Source organism: Nymphaea colorata, chromosome 5 (assembly GCF_008831285.2).
Source record: "Nymphaea colorata isolate Beijing-Zhang1983 chromosome 5, ASM883128v2, whole genome shotgun sequence".
Classification (NCBI taxonomy): domain Eukaryota; kingdom Viridiplantae; phylum Streptophyta; class Magnoliopsida; order Nymphaeales; family Nymphaeaceae; genus Nymphaea; species Nymphaea colorata.
The window spans coordinates 3,065,747-3,084,394 of NC_045142.1; the positions used below are offsets into that span (position 1 = coordinate 3,065,747).

Consider the following 18,648-nt stretch of genomic DNA (forward strand, 5'->3'; position numbering starts at 1 on the left):
AAAATGTCAAGATTTTAGTAAACCACTGGTTATATATATATATATATATAGCAAAATGTTAATAGAGATCTGGAGTTTGTGGGAGGAAATTTCAAGGTTTTCATGCCGGCATGGCAACGATGACAGGATGTTACTGTCATATAAGTTTGATTTAGAAAATAGGGCAAATTCATGAAACACTTGTTACAATGTTTCATGAATCTACTCAAAAAATGGGATAAATTCATGGGACCGTTGGTCTTGCCAAGTAGTTCCTTAAAGGTTGTTTGACAACAGAGACACTTTGTAAGTGTCACATGAACTATCCCAAAGAGTAGGGTAGATTCATCGGACACTAAAATACTTTGTTCAATGAACCTACTCCAAACATTGGGATAGATTTACGGGATACTCGAAAATTTCTCTGCTGACAAACTACAGCTTAAGTTATTTTATCATGTAAGTTCTCCAAGGTAACTATTCCATCTTAGATTTGAGGTGATTTTGGATCATCAAATTTTAGATTTGAGGTAATAATCGAGGGTTTTTTTCAAAACTAAGGTTTGAGAAGACATCAACCAACTTATTTTAATCACTCTTTGCTACTTAAATGAGCCAGACTACTATCACACAGGATACATGCTCTTGGTTCGGTGGATCTCAACCTGCCCAATGCGGTTCAAGAAGAGGCATGTCTCCTATATGACTCTATGGGCACAACTCATCTATCGTCTCATTGTTTTGACCTAATAGATGCAATACAATGTTTATTACTTTATCAATTTGGTCACTTTAACTAGATGTCATTTATTTTATTTTTATCGAACATTTTGATTTTTTTTTTTTCAAAACTCTCTAAGATCTTTCAAAAAAAAAAACCAACTTTTCATGAGAAAAACCTCACCGATCAAACTCTGAACAATATTTGTAGCTATGTCAGATAAAAAATCCGGGATAACAAATGACCCTAAAGATGGTTAATTCCTTACTGTATTCTAAAATATGCCCATTCAAATCCAATTGATGGCAAATCTATTTGATTCATTAAGCCATCTTTTATACATCACCATTTTTTATTATTTTTATATAACTTTTTAACTTTTTCTTAGTTTTTACTTTAATCAGATGATAACGAAAACTAATCACAGCCTTGGAGCCAATCTCATGACTGGACAACCTAAGTGTAGTTCTCAACAAAATCTCCACAGCATTCTCTTGGAAGAATTCCACATTGGGTCCATGAATCAAACAACTTCCTTGATCTCTGTTCGAGTAGTTTACTGATTCTGTAAGTTGTGAGCATGACTTGGTAGGAACGATTCTGCCCACAATAAACTGTCTGCATGAATTTTGCCACATTGAATGACAGACTCAGATTCATAAAGAGGAATTATCAGTAGAATTCGATCTGCCAACTTCTCTGTGGCAGTAGAGGCACAGCTCCATTACTTCCGATTCATAAACTGTTAAATCAGAAGAACAATATAGGTAACAAAGACTTCATTGTTGCAGATTTTATATGGAAGCCAAAGATGTTTATACACCATTCGAAAGTTTCAGCAAAGAATCCACAACAGAACTGGCAGAGGGACAGAGGACCTTTATGATATCGACATTTAGTTATATACAAAACAATTCTTCCAGTTGCAGATTTGCAAAAACTGGAATCTACTACATGCTAGAACTTATACGTAGAATTTTGTAGCCCACAAGTTTGAGAACTCCACAAATTCGAAAACCATGAAATTGAAATTTCATGACGGTATGCACCTCTCACATGTTCCAATCGAAGCCAAAGATCCTTGGCAAAGCACACTGGAAGAAAATTCTTGGGCATGATCCAGTCGCTATTGCAGAACCTGTGACAGCTAAATCAGGGGGTGGAAAGCTGCAGAATATCATAGTCAGCACATCAAAATGTTCGGATGTTGGATCAAACAGGACCAAATTCAAGAACTCGATCGCGTTTTATGGGATCCTAGATGTCCATAGAGTGTTCAAAAGACTCTCTCTCCAGTTGCAAAGAGGTTCCAGAAGACTGTGGTTACAAAATATAGACAGGCAGTCACAGTTAAGAATGCCTGGAAGGATCCCAGCCACTGAACAAAGTAGCCAGTCCCTATTGTGCTCACTATTGCTGCCAATGTCCCCAGTGAGTTTGTTATTCCTGCCAAAAAGAAGGAGCAGAATGTGATTAGTTCTGGGAAATCAATGGATTCATGTAAAAATTGATAAACGAAAACGCAGATAATATAAAACAGATTCCATAAACTGCAGTCAACTATAGATTAGCCCACAAAATTGGTATAGGAAAACAATGGCAATGATATTTGGAATCAATGGTTTCTGGCTGCACGTCATATATAGCAAAATGAACAGGTAAAATTTACTGTATCTTCCACTTAGTGGTAACAGTGATACATTTACAGTAAAACTTTTAGCAGGTCAAAAATGGTGTCTTAGAAGCATATAGATTCTACTTAGAGATCTTGATGCTAATCTTGTTCTTGAGATAACATTTGATCCACTCTGCTAGAAGGCAAAACAAATTGATGCTAGGAATCCTAAGGCTTAGGAAATAAACAGCTGGTTGAAGGCAATGAGGTCAGGCACAGTAGTGCATTCCCTTATGTAAAAACAACCCATTAGTTGTAAGGTCATTGTCATCCATGTCATAGATTCTTAGGCCAAGCAGTTGTGGGATTATTTTCTTAATCAACAGTTGGACTACACCTATAAATCTACAGAGTTTTCTTGTGCTTTAAACAACAGTTAAGTTGTTCAAGGAGAACATGAAGTGACATGTGTCCCTCTTTCAGCACGAAACGACAAGACAGGTCCTTGTCAAGCTTGCCTGCTACAAGCAAGGCAAAGTTCCATGGCAGGGGGCGGCGGCCGTAGATCTTCAAGTTGAAAGAGGTCAAAAGTTCAGTGGTAAGGACACTTCTCCTAGCATGATCTTCCAACACATGATGATCCCAAGTTTGCCTAAAAATTTAAGTTGAAGGAGGCAAAGAAATCAATATTAGAACAGTGAAGCTTACCATGGAGGAATCCTGCATATTGTGGGGCAATATCCTGATCAATGAAGAAGAGAGAAAAAAAAAAAATTATCAGGAATGTTTCAGTATAGAACTGTAAAGCTTGTTGCTCTATGGTAGAAAATGGTTGTTGATGCTAATGGGCGAAGTGCTCATCTTAGTTGGCACCCAAAACATGACCTCAAGATTACTTTTAAAACCCATGAAATTGACTTTAAGAAATAAAATGAGAAAAAAAATAACAAAGTGTGTCCAACATTTGAGAAAATAACAAATCCTTGCTCAACTTTTGAAAGTCAACAAATAGGCGTCCAAGTTTTAAAAGAAATTCTCAAAGAGCCATCTAATTCTTGAGCTGCATGCCCAAGAACTTGATCAGGTCAAGATGACATATTTTGGCGAGGTGGTGCAAGCAGATAGTGTCAAACTTCGCCGAGCCAAGCTCGAACATAGGGCTATTTCAAGTAGACCGAGCGGCGTGCTCGAACAAGGTGCCAGAGCCAAGGTGGGGCCGACAGGGGCCATGGCGGCCACTTACCCTCATAAAAAATTCCTAGCTCCGCTCCTGGCATGCGCCAACTTATTAAAAAGCATTGCCATTTGCCAATTTACCAAGGATTATAAGTGTTTGGGTTGAGGGCATACTTGCATGTTGAGAAGGAAGCCTGCCTGGCTGAAGGAGCTGAAGCTGAGAGCTATTGTGAGGAGGAGCGCCGCCGCAGTTGGTGTTGTTGCATATCGCAGGCAGAGTAGGGACACTCCTGGCCCTATGAAGCCCACTGACTGCCATATTACCAATAATAAGAAGACGTCAAAACAAGACAGAGAGAGTTGGGCCACTGGCTGGTATGATGCCAGACACTTGGACACATTTTTAAAAAATGCATATTAGTTTTTGTATTTTGCATGTTGATTGTAAAGCAATCAACACTATTTTTTAGTATAAATTCTTCAAAGTATAGTTTTTTCATCTGTTTTGTATTTTTCTCACCTATTTTGTACTAACTTTATACATTTTGTGGAATTATGTACACACAAACATATATGCATATGTACCTGTTGTATCCCGGTATTCAAATTTTTTTTAAATTATCATATCTCTAGCTATAAGCCTCTAAAACATGGTGCCCCCAAATTTTTCATTCAACAAATTTGTTGATGCTTATTTAGGGGGAAAGCTATCTTCAGCAAAGCCATATCCTTATACTTCTATGGTTCTAGCTTCCTTTCGGACTTAAAATGATCTATAATATGTCATTTAACTCAAGTGTTGTACTTTCCACTATTTAATCGCTGTCTGTGGGTCCCATTCCAACCTTGGAAAATGAGTGGCTCGCTCAATGAAACGAAAAATTCGTTGGGAAAAACTTTCAGTGGGAAGAATGGACTAATTTCCCATGACAATTTATCTCGGATTTCTGGGGAAAGATCCCTTAGAAGCTATGTTTGATAAACCAAGGATCTGAGATGCAGATATCTCCAGTTGGACGCCAAGTCAGGGGTTTCATCCCCTTTAGCGTGGACCTGAAATCCAGATTTCTTAGCACCGCAGAGATCCAACTATTTGTTTAACTGGTAAGACTTACAAAACGTGGATTTCATATCTTGCTCTGATTGAAGATCCATTAATGTAGATCTAAAATCCAGATCTCATAACACTGCCGAGATTTAACAATTTGTTTAAATGGTAGGTTCTAAAGAACGTGGATTTTGGATCAGTCTCGGATTTGAGATCTAAAAAGGAATGCTTATATGGACCACCAGGAGTACCTGCATGATCTTTCGCACTGAAGTGACCGAACACCCGGACTGGATCAAAAAGTCCGAGATGGATCCAGCAATGTAACCCGAGACTGCCATCATCCCCCACGGGAGTGCACTGAACCACGCTGCCTGCTTCAGATTGATGTTGAAAACCTGCATTTTCCTTTTCAAGTTAAGAAATTGGATTATCTAATAACATGATCACTCTGTTAATGGAGATCCAATTCCACTTATCTCGATGAAAAATGTCTTAAAAAATGAATTAAGACTGTTAATTACCATCTTGAAGTACGCCGGCATCCACGACAAGAGCACGAAATAACCCTGCAATTAGCATAAATTAATCCCGAAATTAATCCAAGTGGAACCAGATCCTTCAGCAACATTCCGGTCCAAATCTATGCAACTTCTCATGGATCCACCTCTAAAACTTTCAACACTACAATGAAGCTTGAACTCATAAAGTGCATCAAGCAAAAAACATAAAGTATGGATTCATCACAAAAAAGATGGAGGATCCAAATCCTTAAGGGGGCATTTGTTTCCTTCTGATCCAAGATCCAAGGTGTTGTGAGATCACTAAGAATCTCATGATTTAAGGTTTTTGACTCTCCCCAATTGGATCTCAAATAGGACGTTCTAGCCACATACTAAGATATCAAATTCTCATTTTTAGAGTGGTGAAAGCTCTGTCATACGGATACTTGGATTTAGCCCACGTACCCGTATCCGATACGCGGACACGCGTATCTGGATACAGGACACAGCTGGAACACACCAAAAAATAAACTATTAGTTTAATATTTTTTTTTCATTTTATCATTTTTTTTGTGATGCATCCAATTATTTTGTATGAACAATTCTTTCAAATACTAGCACTTTTGTGATAAAACAAACTTTTTATAAAAGTGAACTATTAATTTAATGTTTTTTTTCATTTTATTATTTTTGAGAATATAAAATTTGCCTTATCTGCGTATCTAAAATTTTCAAAATTACTGTGTCCGTACCCGTATCGCCGTACCCATACCCGTATCGTATCCGCACCCATGTGACATAAGGTGAAAGCCAATTATCTTTGTGGGTCTCATATAAAACAGATTTCAGATCAGCTTTAGATCTCATATCCCAAGCTATCAATGATACCTCAAGTTTCTTATCAACGAATCTAAAGATTGATAATCATAATTGGAATCATATGTTCAATTAAGAAACGAGTTACTATATATTTCTAGAATATGCCAAACTATGATCTGCTTTGATGATAATGGTGTCTCACTTTCGATGAACATAAGGCCGGAAATGGGTCCGATCTAGCACCAGGGCCCTGTCATTTTCTATTGTAATACATAAAATATTCACGAGACCACCATCTTCTTATTTAGCAACTCAATTTCAGGAAACAGTTGAACTAAAAACAAAAAACAGTTGGCAGGCAGAAGATAAAGTTAATCTTTGTTAAAGATTTCTAGCGACGGATTTGAACTTACCCAGTTGTTTGTAACGTTAGCAAAAACGATTGCCCATGTTGGCAGCTTGGAGAACAAATGCCTGAGGCTAGGAAGCTTTCTGTTCTTGGCCGCCGCCGATCTCTTTCCGGCACCTATCAGCCTGAGCTCCGACGCGCTGATGCTTTCGCAGTCTTGCGGATCATTGGCGACGCCGGGGACCCAGAAGGACAGCCACAGGAAGCCGAGCGACGCTAGAAGCGCGAACGGCCCGGAGATCCCGAGCGTCGCCATGAGCGGCGGAGCCACCAGCAGCCCTATGACGTTCCCGACGTGGAATCCGGCCATGGAGATGCCCACTGCACTTGCACGCTCGTTGGGTGGGAACCACCTGTGTCAACAACATGCCTTTGTTAGATACCAAGTTTCTTGAGCTCAAGCTCTTACTCTACAACAGCAGCAACAGACTTGTTAATGAATTGGATTTGAAGATTTGGATTCAAGGACCGTCCAAGCCTGATCTAGATCAGTCAGATTCAGTAAAGCAAATCAAGCCAACTCAATGATTGACTCAGATTTGAAAGCAATTTATATGTTTATGCTGATGGAGATGGAGCTGGTAACGATTACGATTATGAAGAACACTGTTTTTCAATTGAGAAAGGAATAAGTGTAACTTTACACATTTAAAGCCGCCGACAGCTATGAAAAAACAATTTTCTTATATGATTAGCCAACATTCCATAACTTAACTATACGTGAACTTAGTCAAAGGTTGGACCATGCAATTACCTAACCTCACTTGATTGGATTGACTCAATCAGATGATCTCTATCCAGATTCGACTTCAGGTATCTGCTTGTGATTACCAGATCGTATATATTTCTGTACAAAGAGATATAATTTGGATTTTTCTTTTTAAACCAACTTTACAACCACATACTGTTGAATACTTTTAAAAGTTTTTTTTTTGTTTCTCAGAAAAAAAAGGGAAGTATAGCTAAACTCCATAGAAAGAGCACCCAATTCACATCCATTGGGCCCGTTCGGAACGCTTTGTCCGAGACAAAATGTATCCCCTCTTGTGAGACAGAAGCCAATGTTTATACACGCACATCGATAGTAATATATTTCAGAACTTGCGTTTGTTATAGAGGCTTAGAAATATTGTCACGAACACTCTGCTACAGAAGCAAACACGCCTTAGATTTATACACATTCAGTAAATTGTAAAAGAGGAAAAACCGAAAAAGACAATGGTAAGTCGGAGCAAAGCCACTCACCCGGAGAGCAGCGTGTTCATGCAGGGCATGGCGACGCCCTCGGCGAGGCCGAACAGGGTGCGGACGGCGAGGAGCATGCCGGTCGAGTGCTGCGACGCCCATGGCGTGAGGAACGACGCCAGCGACCAGAGGGCGGCGCCCCAGGCCATCACCCTCTTCCCCCCGTATCGATCCGCCATGGCTCCTCCGGCTATGGATGACAGCAGGTAACCCCACAAGAAGGAAGACTGCACAGATTCAAGAATACCCAGATTCAAATAAGGTCATCTTAGTGAAGCAGAGCCAATTAGACATGAGATCTAATGAGCAGCGGGTTAATCTTCTTGTTTTGCCCTTGTTAATGGCGGAAACCAGGCAGAGAAGTTGGTTTTAGAATCAAAACTAGTTCTTTCAAAATAGTTTTTGATGCTTAAACTTAGTTGATGAGCTCAGACTTTGATTCCGGTTAGATATGATCAACCACCGCGGGAGGTGGGAAAGAAACAGTTTTTAAATCTCAATATTGCCCCTACAAAAGTGGTCAATTTACAGGGCGACGCGTCCGCAAAGGTAGCTGCATCGGGGGCGTGCCGAGTAATTTGGCGACCGGAGAGCCGGCGGAGGGGAACTCACCTGAACGATGCCGAGGAAGGCGCTCGACCAGCCGTAGCGGAGGGAGAGTGGGACGACGGCGACGGACATGACGACCCTGTTGGCGTTGCAGAGGCACATGACGAAGGCCACGAGCCCCACCACTTTGGCTCTCTCGGGAACGACGAACCGCCCGGCGGCCTCCCTCGCCAGCCCGCCCCGGACAGCGACGGCGGCCCTCCGATGATCCTCCTCGCCGCCAAGCCCCACATTGGCCTCAGCCTCTCCGGGCCTGTCGAAGCCCACCGTCCAGTCCGGCAGCAGGCGGGCGGTCTCCGGCGCCCCCACCGTCGCGCACTTGAGCCGGAGGTCCCGGGGAGCGTTCAGCTTTGGGAAGGCCACCGAAGTCGACCGAGGACGGACTGCCGAATGGAAAGCATTACGATTCGAGGAAGGCGAAGAAGAGGAGGAAGAAGACACAGGCAAGGCCTTGAGCGCTAGCGACCATGCCTCCATCTTAGGAGATCCTTCACAAATGTATACGTGAGGAAGGCCAATGGGTAGGAAAGAAGGGATTTTGGTTTGTGGGTAGCGTTTCAACCTCTCCAAATACGGTGATGCTTGCTTCTGCAGACATCAACAAACAGAGAGAAAGAGAGAGAGAGGGGACGGAGAGAGATAGATGACGACGATGATGATGGCGGTGGTGTTGGTGAAAATTTACAAAACGATGTGATTTAAATGCCAATGGTAGCTTGTGGGTAGCGTTTATACAGTGATCTTTGCTTCTGAAAACATCAACAAGCAGAAGAGATAGAAAGAGCGAGATGGCAGATAATGATGCCGAAGGAAATGTAGAGAAGGTTGTGATTTGGGTAGTCGGTTCAGTTTCAGCCCCTAAATCTTGGTGATAGATTCTCTCGAAAGTGAAGATGAATGGAGAGATGTAGAGCTCCTCCGGAGAAACAGAGCTCTGAACAGAGAGCTTTTCCTCCTTTGGAGAGAGAGAGAGAGGGAGATAGGGAGACACTCCTGCTGATTTATGCGCCTCCAACTTTCACCTTGGTGGGGCTCAGCCGATCAAGAAACGGTGAAAACGCGCGTTGGGGGTTGGAAAATTGACGGCTTCTTCAACATTAATGGCCGTCGTTCACAGGTGGACCTGGTGGAGTTATTTTAGGAGACCCAATTTTTCAAAAAAGGAGCCGTCGGTCATTTCCATATCTTCTGCTTAAAAATGCTCCTCAATGTGCGCATCGGTATCGGCGCAGATGCGGCGAAGGCACCTGGAAGAACGCAGGTCATTACCATTTACCAACATTCAGTTTGTTTTTTCATGAAATTATTAAGAAATAATTAGGTTTTTCTAATGAATTCAAGAAATTAATAAAAATAAATCGATTCAATATGAATATTGTGACCCGTATACGTTATTTTTACATATAATTTTAGTAACACATTTTTAACTTTGTTAGCACACCATGATTTTATACTTGGGACGGAAGAAAATGGAGGAAAGAAAATGATAGAGATGATAAAAGCGAAATGTTTAGACCAAACACCTCTATGTTTTCAAGACTATTTCAAGACTTGATGGGAAGTGATATACGTATCAAAAGAAAGGATTATACAAATGTTTGGAACAAAATGAATGAATATAAAACTAAACTAATCCATGACTGTAAAAACTTGAAAAATGCTTGAATAGCTGAAAGAAGTTATCATGAGTTGTATATATATATACATATATATACAAAAATTCTGCGTTATAAATATTATATACATATATATACAAAAATTCTGTGTTATAAATATTGTTGGATGACTAAAAATTAAAAAAATGTTATCAAAAGCACTTAAAAATATAATTCAAATATGTTCGATGCCAAGGAGCTAAAGAAAAAAGTTGTTTGTAAAAGGTTGTTATAAGGACATCACCAATACTTTACCATGCAACTGTTGTTTAAAGTATAATTGCTGCATTATAAACCATATTTAATGCTTTAATACTTATTTTTTCGTAATAAATTTTTTATTTTTATTCTCACTTATTCAAAAAGATAGAGTGCATCAGTAAACTAAAAAAATTGTGGTGCTGATATGCGAAAGCCAAAGGTAGCCCTATCTACAAGTGTCGGTTCATTTGAGAGGTGGAGGCAAGGATGGGGTGCAGCAATGCCTAGATATAAGTTGGTCCACAACTATATCACGACATTTTCTAATTAAAGAGAATACTCTTTAATAAATAAACACTGCAATGACTGCTGTTAGTTAGGGTAGATTTTCATAGGGTCTTTTCCGTTTTGCTTATTTATATTTTAAAAATTTTCACTTTAAATGAGTCTAATGTTCAAATCTTGTGGTTGTTGTCACGACTCACTGCGCTCATCCATTGAACCTTAATCGGTCCCGACGCAATTTTTATGAACCGTAAAGGTGATGTACACAAGGGGGAGGAATTGCCTCGCCTCTCTTCCGGGTGGTAGAGATAAACCATTGACCCTAATATATATATATATATATATATATATATATATATATATATATATATATATATATATATATATATGTGCGCGCTGGCGCTTAAAACTAGATTCAATAGAATCATTTTCGCTTATAACCACCAGTAGATGGGACAGCCAGCCTTTGTTTTGAGCTCTCATAACATCAACTCGGAAGGATGAACTGTTCCCCTCACTCGCACCAAAATAAAACATCTGTGATATGTTGTCATTTAGCCTAAGGTTTCTGTTCCAACAAAAATCAAATTGGCATGTCATTGTCCATCTTGTGAACCCAAAGCAATTTGTCTTGACTCAACATAATTCTAATGTAATAAAAACAAAAAAGCTGGCCAATATTTGTGTACTTAACTACCTCAATCTATTTTTCAGGTAATTTAATTGTGTGGGCTTGTATTTTTGTTTGAATCTGATTTGAGTCACATTGAGAAACATCTATCTAGTTGCTGATTCAGAAAGATTGCGACTCATTACCGAGAAGCGAGAAATGAAGCCCCCTCCTTCAGCCTGCTTGTGCGGCCCAAAATATAAGAATCCAGTTTGACGGATCTCAACTACCCTCTAGCAGCTTCGATTTGTTAGACAGAAGTGTGGGTCTGCGGATTTTGAAAATTGGCTGGTTTATGAACTTGACCGAATCGGTCGTGAGCTCATAAAAAATTTCAAATTAAACGAGCAAAAACAAACAATTAAAATATCCAAAAGATTTACGCATGATACTGTTGAATTGGCGACCCAAATTGAATACGTTGGCCAATAATTCGATTCAAAGTCTGCAGATTGAGGCCGATCAACATTTATGAATGAAATTAAGAAAATGTGTTTAAGTGACTCGTTCAAGCCTAGGGTAAGAAAATCAGGGATAGAGTCAAGGGGGCTTTGAGCTTCACTCAAAAAAATTAAAATTATTTTTAAAAAATTACATGTAAATTTTAAAAAAAGTTTTATATAAAAATTTGAAAAATGATATTTCAACCCTATCAAAAATTTAAAAAACTATAGTTTAACTTTTTTTATAAAAAATTTCTGGCTATGCCCTTAAAAACAAATCATCCACCAAGCGACTTGACTTAGACTTATGCCCACCAACCGCCTTGCTCTTATTGGATGAACGCTCGGTAAATGTGAATTTTAGTTATATTGGACACCATCCTGTAAATTTATAAAACCGAGCTGCCATTTTGACAATAATTTTTATACGAGAGAACGGATAAGAAGCCAGAAGGCCGCAACTGTCCACATCAGATCCGCGTCACCACCAACCTCCGCGGGTTGGTGGGGAAAAATTGTCTCTTTCCGTTCAAACCCACTAAATGTTAAAAAATACAAAACAATACCTGCAGCCGAAGGCACTTTCCATGTCATGGTCATGACATGTTCCCACGTGATATTTATTTAATTGACAGGTAAAAAGCCTTTCAAATTCTACTTTTACCCATATACGAGAAGAACCATTCATTTCAGTATCCAGGGTATTGTGGTAATTTTCTTCACAAACATGCCCACTTGTCCCCATGCAGACTGAGTTTGCTTTTAATTAAAACTTTTTTTTTTCATTGTCAAACTTTTTTTCTACTGGCAACTACTGCGTCCGGACAGAACGGTTTAATTTTTCGAAGACCAAATTGCTCACCTCAGCATTATGAGTTTTGGAATTTACTGAGCTATTGCTTATAATGTCATTTTATAATATTTGGTCTAAGCTAATAAATACTAATCATGTCTGGATGTGATTTATTTTATGGATTAGCATGTTTAATGATCTTGGTTTTAGTTAATATATGGTATTATGTGTGTCCTTAGTGGCTACACCCCTAAATTCACCTATGAGAGTGACCACATGTCAATTGTTATTATTTTGTATCTATTGTTAAAACCATGTTTGTTTGGACTACATAAACAAAAATAAATGATATAATTTATATTAATTTACAATAATATGGTTTACGTGAGTGAAGGTAAAAAAGAGACTCTGAACCGAAAAAGATGCTGTAAAATGTTGTTCATGCATGCGCAGAGAGAAAGAAATGTCACACAATAGAAAGTGATAAATCTTTCTTTTCCTTCTCAATCCCTTTAATTTTGAAGCAATTGGATTTGCATTAAAGTATCATTTCATTCCCTTCCTTTCCTTTCACTTCCTTTGCAACCAAACAAATTTGTTACTTTTATTTTATTTTTTTCTTAATTAATCACCAAAGAAATGATTGATTGTTGTTTTCCTTATATTTCCCTCCATCCGAACAAGGAGTAAAAGAATTTTTCTTTTCTCTCAATTTCCTTTCATTTTCTTTGCACCCAAACACATTTATTAGCTTTTATTTTTTTTCTCTGCTTAGTAATTAGTCATTTAAACACGAGAAAGACCTTTATTTATTTTCCTTTTTCTTCCTCTCTCTCCATCCAAACAAGCTGTTAATTTAGAGAAACTTCAATTGTTTCTTTCTCTCTCTCAAAGTATTGATGCTGACAGTCTATCTTTATTTTTCTCTCTAAGCCCTTGAATAAAGTCATTTTACATGCAACTGCCTTTGATGCGACCAACAAAAAAAAAATGCTTATCCTTTTGACTCTTATTTGTCCTTTCTCTCATATTTTTTTCCAAAAAAAAAAACAAATTATATAGTAGGTATATAAACATAATAAGAACTTGATAAATATTTGACTATATATATCGGAATTGAATAACTTTGTCAGCAATTTTACTGGAATCGGTCATTTGGGGCTGATTTTTAATTTTTTACAGCATTTGCAACGACAAAGGAATCAAATAAATATGACCATCTTTTTTCAGGAACGAAAAATTTATTGATCGTAAAGTTGATATTCAATTTACCCGATCAAAGAAGCATGAGATCACAAGATGGGTTTCACAAAAATTTGCGATGAGAAATCAGATATTTCATATTTGAGGCTGATCAGAAATCCAAATATATACAAACAAGTGGATCAAAAGAGTAGGGCATGGAAAAAAAAATTAACATGAGATTACAAAATCATAGTATTGAATTGAAGAAATGACATCTGATTGGATTCGATTTTAAACAAAGATCAGTTTGGATTTAGATTTGAAATCAATTTCGAATGGCTATCTTTTATCCAACATTTATACAAATCTAAAAGATGGTTTTCAGTACATTATAATGCACATAGTTCACATTTGGTTGTGTACTTAAGGGATTCAATTGTGAATCTGAAGGTCTAATTGAGAAAAGATTTGGGTTGTAAATTGAAAAAGTTATGCTCTATATTTTACTTTATTCATGTTTGAATCCAAATAGATACACATCCATGATAACAAAACAGAGCCTTCTAGGTAAAATAGACGGAGAAAAAGTATTTTATCATAACATTCAACTAAAAACAAAAATTCTTCATTTTCAGATCTGCTTTCGGTGCCTTGAAAATATATCAGCCTCTATGAAAGTCCCTTTCGGACCCGCTGCAACAAAACAAACCTTGATTTCATGCACTTGGACATACATATAATTATCATAAAATATGCAGGAAAAAGAAAAAAAAACAAATCAATTGTCAATTTGGATATTACTTGCATAAAACTAAAGCAAATTCAGTCTCAAGCTTCCAAAATTAGGTTAACTTGTTCATCTGAGTATCTATCACAGACAACTTGTCCACTACCCACTTACACGTAATCGTCCACTACCACATTCACCTACCACTGGGGTTAGGTCATACCAACTCTTCACTCTCATGCATTTCTTTTCTTCCTAGTCACAAAAATCTCAACCACAAAGCAACGTATAAGATTAATGTATAGTAATATTAATGACAAGTGACAATGTTTCTATCTGATCGCTTCGGAGTTCTGGTGGGAAACGGTGCGAGGAAAAGTAGAACGCTGCCACCATTGATTGACAAGACGACCGAAAGAGTGTCTGTTTAACTACCAAAGAAAATAACAGGAATGAATTTCCAGGAGTCGATGATGTCATGTTAAGTTCCAAGAAAATTTCATTTGAGTTGGCTTCTGGTAGGGAATGATATTTTGATAATTTATTTAAAAGAAAGTCCTCCATAGACATTTTATTTCTTTATTTTCAATTTTGTCCTTACATGAAATTTTCTTTTTTCGGTGTGATTTAAGAGTATTTTAGTTATTAACCATACTGACACACGAAAAGTCATGCATCAGTACGATGCATATGACCAAGTCGGTTTGGTAGGTGGTTGGTGGATCGGTCAACCCGGTTTCGTTCTTGTCAAAGTTTGGCCAATGTGAGGAAGAAAGAAACTGAAGGCAGCTTCAGTCTATGTGAGAATTCAATTGGAAAGAGATCGAGCATGCAACAAATATAAACTCAAGAAAAAACAAGGGGTTTGGGTTTGATTAATATTCTATACTCGATGTCCATAATACGATTTGATTTGTCTAAAATTCAAATTTGGATTTGGATGTTAATTTGAAAATCAGATTGGGATTGTGAATTTGGATTTTGGATCCGGATATGGTATAGATTTTTCTTCATCCGAATTCAAATATGCATATGAAATCTGGATATATAGTTCGAAAAAACAGATACGGTAAATAAAGTATATGTCTGATTTGAATCTGATCGTTGACATCCCTACCGTGAAGTTTGAAATAGTTCTTTGAAGGGTTATTTGGCAACAACAACAACACATAATATTACTGTCTCATGAATCTGCCCAAAAAATTGAGTAAATTTATGGAACACGATAATAAGTGCCATATGAATCTGGACCCTGGAGTAGATTGATTGCATAATAACAGTGTGTTACAATTGTCCAATAGACTTTCTGGGAAGCATTTGACAACATAACAATTTGTTACTATTTCATGAATGCGACTTAATGTTGTTCCAGTTGTCCAATAGACTTTCTGGGAAGCATTTGACAACATAACAGTTTGTTACTATTTCATGAATGCGACTTAATGTTGTTCCAGTTATCCAATACACTTTCTGGGAAGCATTTGACAACATAACAGTTTGCTACTATTTCATGAATGCGACTTAATGTTGTTACAGTTGTCCAATAGACTTTCTAGGAAGCATTTGACAAATAACAGTTTGTTACTATTTCATGAATGCGACTTAATGTTGTTACAGTTGTCCAATAGACTTTCTGGGAAGCATTTGACAACATAACAGTTTGTTACTATTTCATGAATGCGACTTAATGTTGTTACTGTTGTCCAATAGACTTTCTGGGAAGCATTTGACAAATAACAGTTTGTTACTATTTCACGAATGCGAATTAATGTTGTTACAGTTGTCCAATAGACTTTCTGGGAAGCATTTGACAACATAACTGTTTGTTACTATTTCATTAATGCGACTTAATGTTGTTACTGTTGTCCAATAGACTTTATTGGAAGCATTTGACAACATAACAGTTTTGTTACTATTTCACGAATGCGACTTAATGTTGTTCTAGTTGTCCAATAGACGTTCTGGGAAGCATTTGACAACATAACAGTTTGTTACTATTTCATGAATGTGACTTAATGTTGTCACAGTTGTCCAATAGACCTTCTGGGAATCATTTGACAACATAATAGTTTATTACTATTTCATGAATGTGACTTAATGTTGTTACAGTTGTCCAATAGACTTTCTGGGAAGCATTTGACAACATAACACTTTGTTACTATTTCATGAATGTGACTTAATGTTGTTACAGTTGTCCAATAGACGTTCTGGGAAGCATTTGATAACATTACAGTTTGTTACTATTTCATGAATGCGACTTAATGTTGTCCCAGTTGTTCAATAAACTTTCTGGAAAGCATTTTACAACATAACAGTTTGTTACTATTTCATGAATGCGATTTAATGTTGTTCCAGTTGTCCAATAGACTTTTTGGGAAGCATTTGACAACATAACAGTTTGTTACTATTTAATAAATACGACTTAATGTTGTTCCAGTTGTTCAATAGACCTTCTGAAAAATATTTGACAACATAACAAATTGTTACTATTTCATGAATGCGACTTAATGTTGTTACTGTTGTCTAATAGACTTTATTGGAAGCATTTGACAACATAATAGTTTTGTTACTATTTCACGAATGCGACTTAATGTTGTTCTAGTTGTCCAATAGACGTTCTGGGAAGCATTTGACAACATAACAGTTTGTTACTATTTCATGAATGCGACTTAATGTTGTTCCAGTTGTCCAATAAACTTTCTGGGAAGCATTTGACAACATAACAGTTTGTTACTATTTCATGAATGCGACTTAATGTTGTTCCAGTTGTCCAATAAACTTTCTGGGAAGCATTTGACAACATAACAGTTTGTTACTATTTAATGGATACGAGTTAATGTTGTTCCAGTTGTCCAATAGACCTTCTGGGAAGCATTTGACAACATAACAGTTTGTTACTATTTCATAAATGTGACTTATTGTTGTTTCAGTTGTCCAATAGACTTTCTGAGAAGCATTTGACAACATAACAGTTTGTTACTATTTCATGAATGCGACTTAATGTTGTTCCTGTCTCTGTCACCTGGGTGCTTTCAGTTTGTGCCCGCACCCAACGCATTTCGGGTGCGGGTGCAGGTGCGGGCGTGGGTGCGCTTGTGGTGCGCACCCAAAAGGTCAAACGTGAGTCAGGTGCGGTCAGCCGCACCTGACTGAATTCATCCATGGACGCGCACCCGGCTCGCGTCAAACATGAGTCTGGTGTAGTCAAACCAAACTTGCCCTTTTTCGTCCACTTTTTGGGTGTTTTAATTTTTACATGATATTAAGTTTAGCTAGGGCACGAGAAGTTCTCTCCCTCTCACGCTCAGCTTCTCTTATCTGATTCTCTCCCTCTCGGCCTCTCTCTATTCCGGTGGTCCCTCTCTCTGCGACGCTTGGGGAACTCGCTGCTCCCTCTCTCTACGGCACTGCTCCTTCTCTTTGCAGCCTGCGCTACTCCGGCCTCCGGGTGCTCCATCTCTCTGCGCTGCGTTCGGATTTGGGTAAACTCTCTCTCTCACTCTTTGCAGCGTATTCTATTTCTGCTTTTTATTGTTTGATGTTGCTCCCTCTCTCTGCGCTGCTCCCTTCTCTCTACGTTGTTCCTTCTCTCTGCGCTCCTACTGCAACTCCAGTTGAACCCTGCATTCAATATGTAAGCAGGCTCTTGAATCGATGCACATGGGAAGAGAGGGAAGTAGGATTTGGCCATGGACGAAGGGGAAGAGAGGGGAGGGAAAAGAAGGGGAAACGGGCGTCGGTGGAGGAGGAGACAAAGGGAAAGACGGTGAAAAATGGGAAACCTCTCTCTCGTACATTGTAAGTTTAGAACCACCACCTCGTTGCCATTATCAATACCAAAATCACGATTTTGGGTTTCAATTTACTACCTCTGTTATCATATCATAAAGTTAAACAGACAAACATAATTTCTGGTGGTGATGAAGTCCTTATGTGTGACTACAATGTCATCCTATGTAGGTCTTTAGTGTCAACAGCTCTATAAACACTGAAATTGGATTCTTGAAGGAAAAAAATGTTAGTTTATCTGAATTATATATAAGATTTTCTTTGTGGGAGTTCTTAACTTTGTTGGTCTTATAACGCTTATGTTTTTTGCAAGCCTTGTACTTTTACAGTGAGATTAAACATAGAAAAAATGCTTAAATCTTGCTGTTTTTTTTTTTCTATATTCATGTCCGGCTTGTATATATTGTGGAGTTTTCATGTCCATCTTGTATATGAGTTTACTTATGCTTACAACAAAAATCCAGTTTTCTTTGATTAAATAGGTAGCACTATAGCAGCACCGTTGAGCATTGCATTTTATTGTTACAGTCATGACTAACACTAACAACATTTGCTTGAGATTGCACTTTGGTGTCTTATTTGTTTTTTTAAATTGCTTATAAGTTATAGGTTTGCATCACATAGATAATACCTTTTGCTGATAGGTTTTCATGAGAGAGATAATATCTTTTTTATCTAATCTGACTTGTTTAAGGAGGCCTTTGCTTTTAATGATTTTAATAATTTTGTGGTTTATATTATTATATTTAAAAAACAATAAAATACTCTCACCGCAC

At 37.9% G+C, this 18,648-nt stretch overlaps 1 protein-coding gene across 1 annotated transcript; it reads right to left on the bottom strand.

The window, feature by feature from the left end:
* Positions 1-1,468: 1,468 nt before the first annotated feature.
* On the bottom strand, positions 1,469-9,155 carry LOC116255022 (probable anion transporter 3, chloroplastic). The gene is made up of 8 exons (XM_031630725.2): positions 8,128-9,155; positions 7,516-7,742; positions 6,275-6,623; positions 5,064-5,108; positions 4,791-4,937; positions 3,666-3,803; positions 3,024-3,057; positions 1,469-2,146 (listed from the first exon to the last, which is right to left on the bottom strand). Exons 1-8 carry the CDS (start codon positions 8,599-8,601, stop codon positions 1,977-1,979), a joined length of 1,584 nt encoding a protein of 527 aa, XP_031486585.1. The 5' UTR covers positions 8,602-9,155; the 3' UTR covers positions 1,469-1,976.
* Between the last annotated feature and the right edge of the window lie 9,493 nt (positions 9,156-18,648).

Coding starts and splice junctions, on each gene's coding strand:
- LOC116255022 (XM_031630725.2), bottom strand. CDS start 8,601: ATGGAGGCATGGTCGCTAGCGCTCAAGGCCTTGCCTGTGTCTTCTTCC. Junction 6,624..7,515: donor ATGAACACGCTGCTCTCCGG/GTGAGTGGCTTT, acceptor TTGTTGACACAG/GTGGTTCCCACCCAACGAGC. Junction 3,804..4,790: donor CAGTGCGAAAGATCATGCAG/GTACTCCTGGTG, acceptor GTAATATGGCAG/TCAGTGGGCTTCATAGGGCC.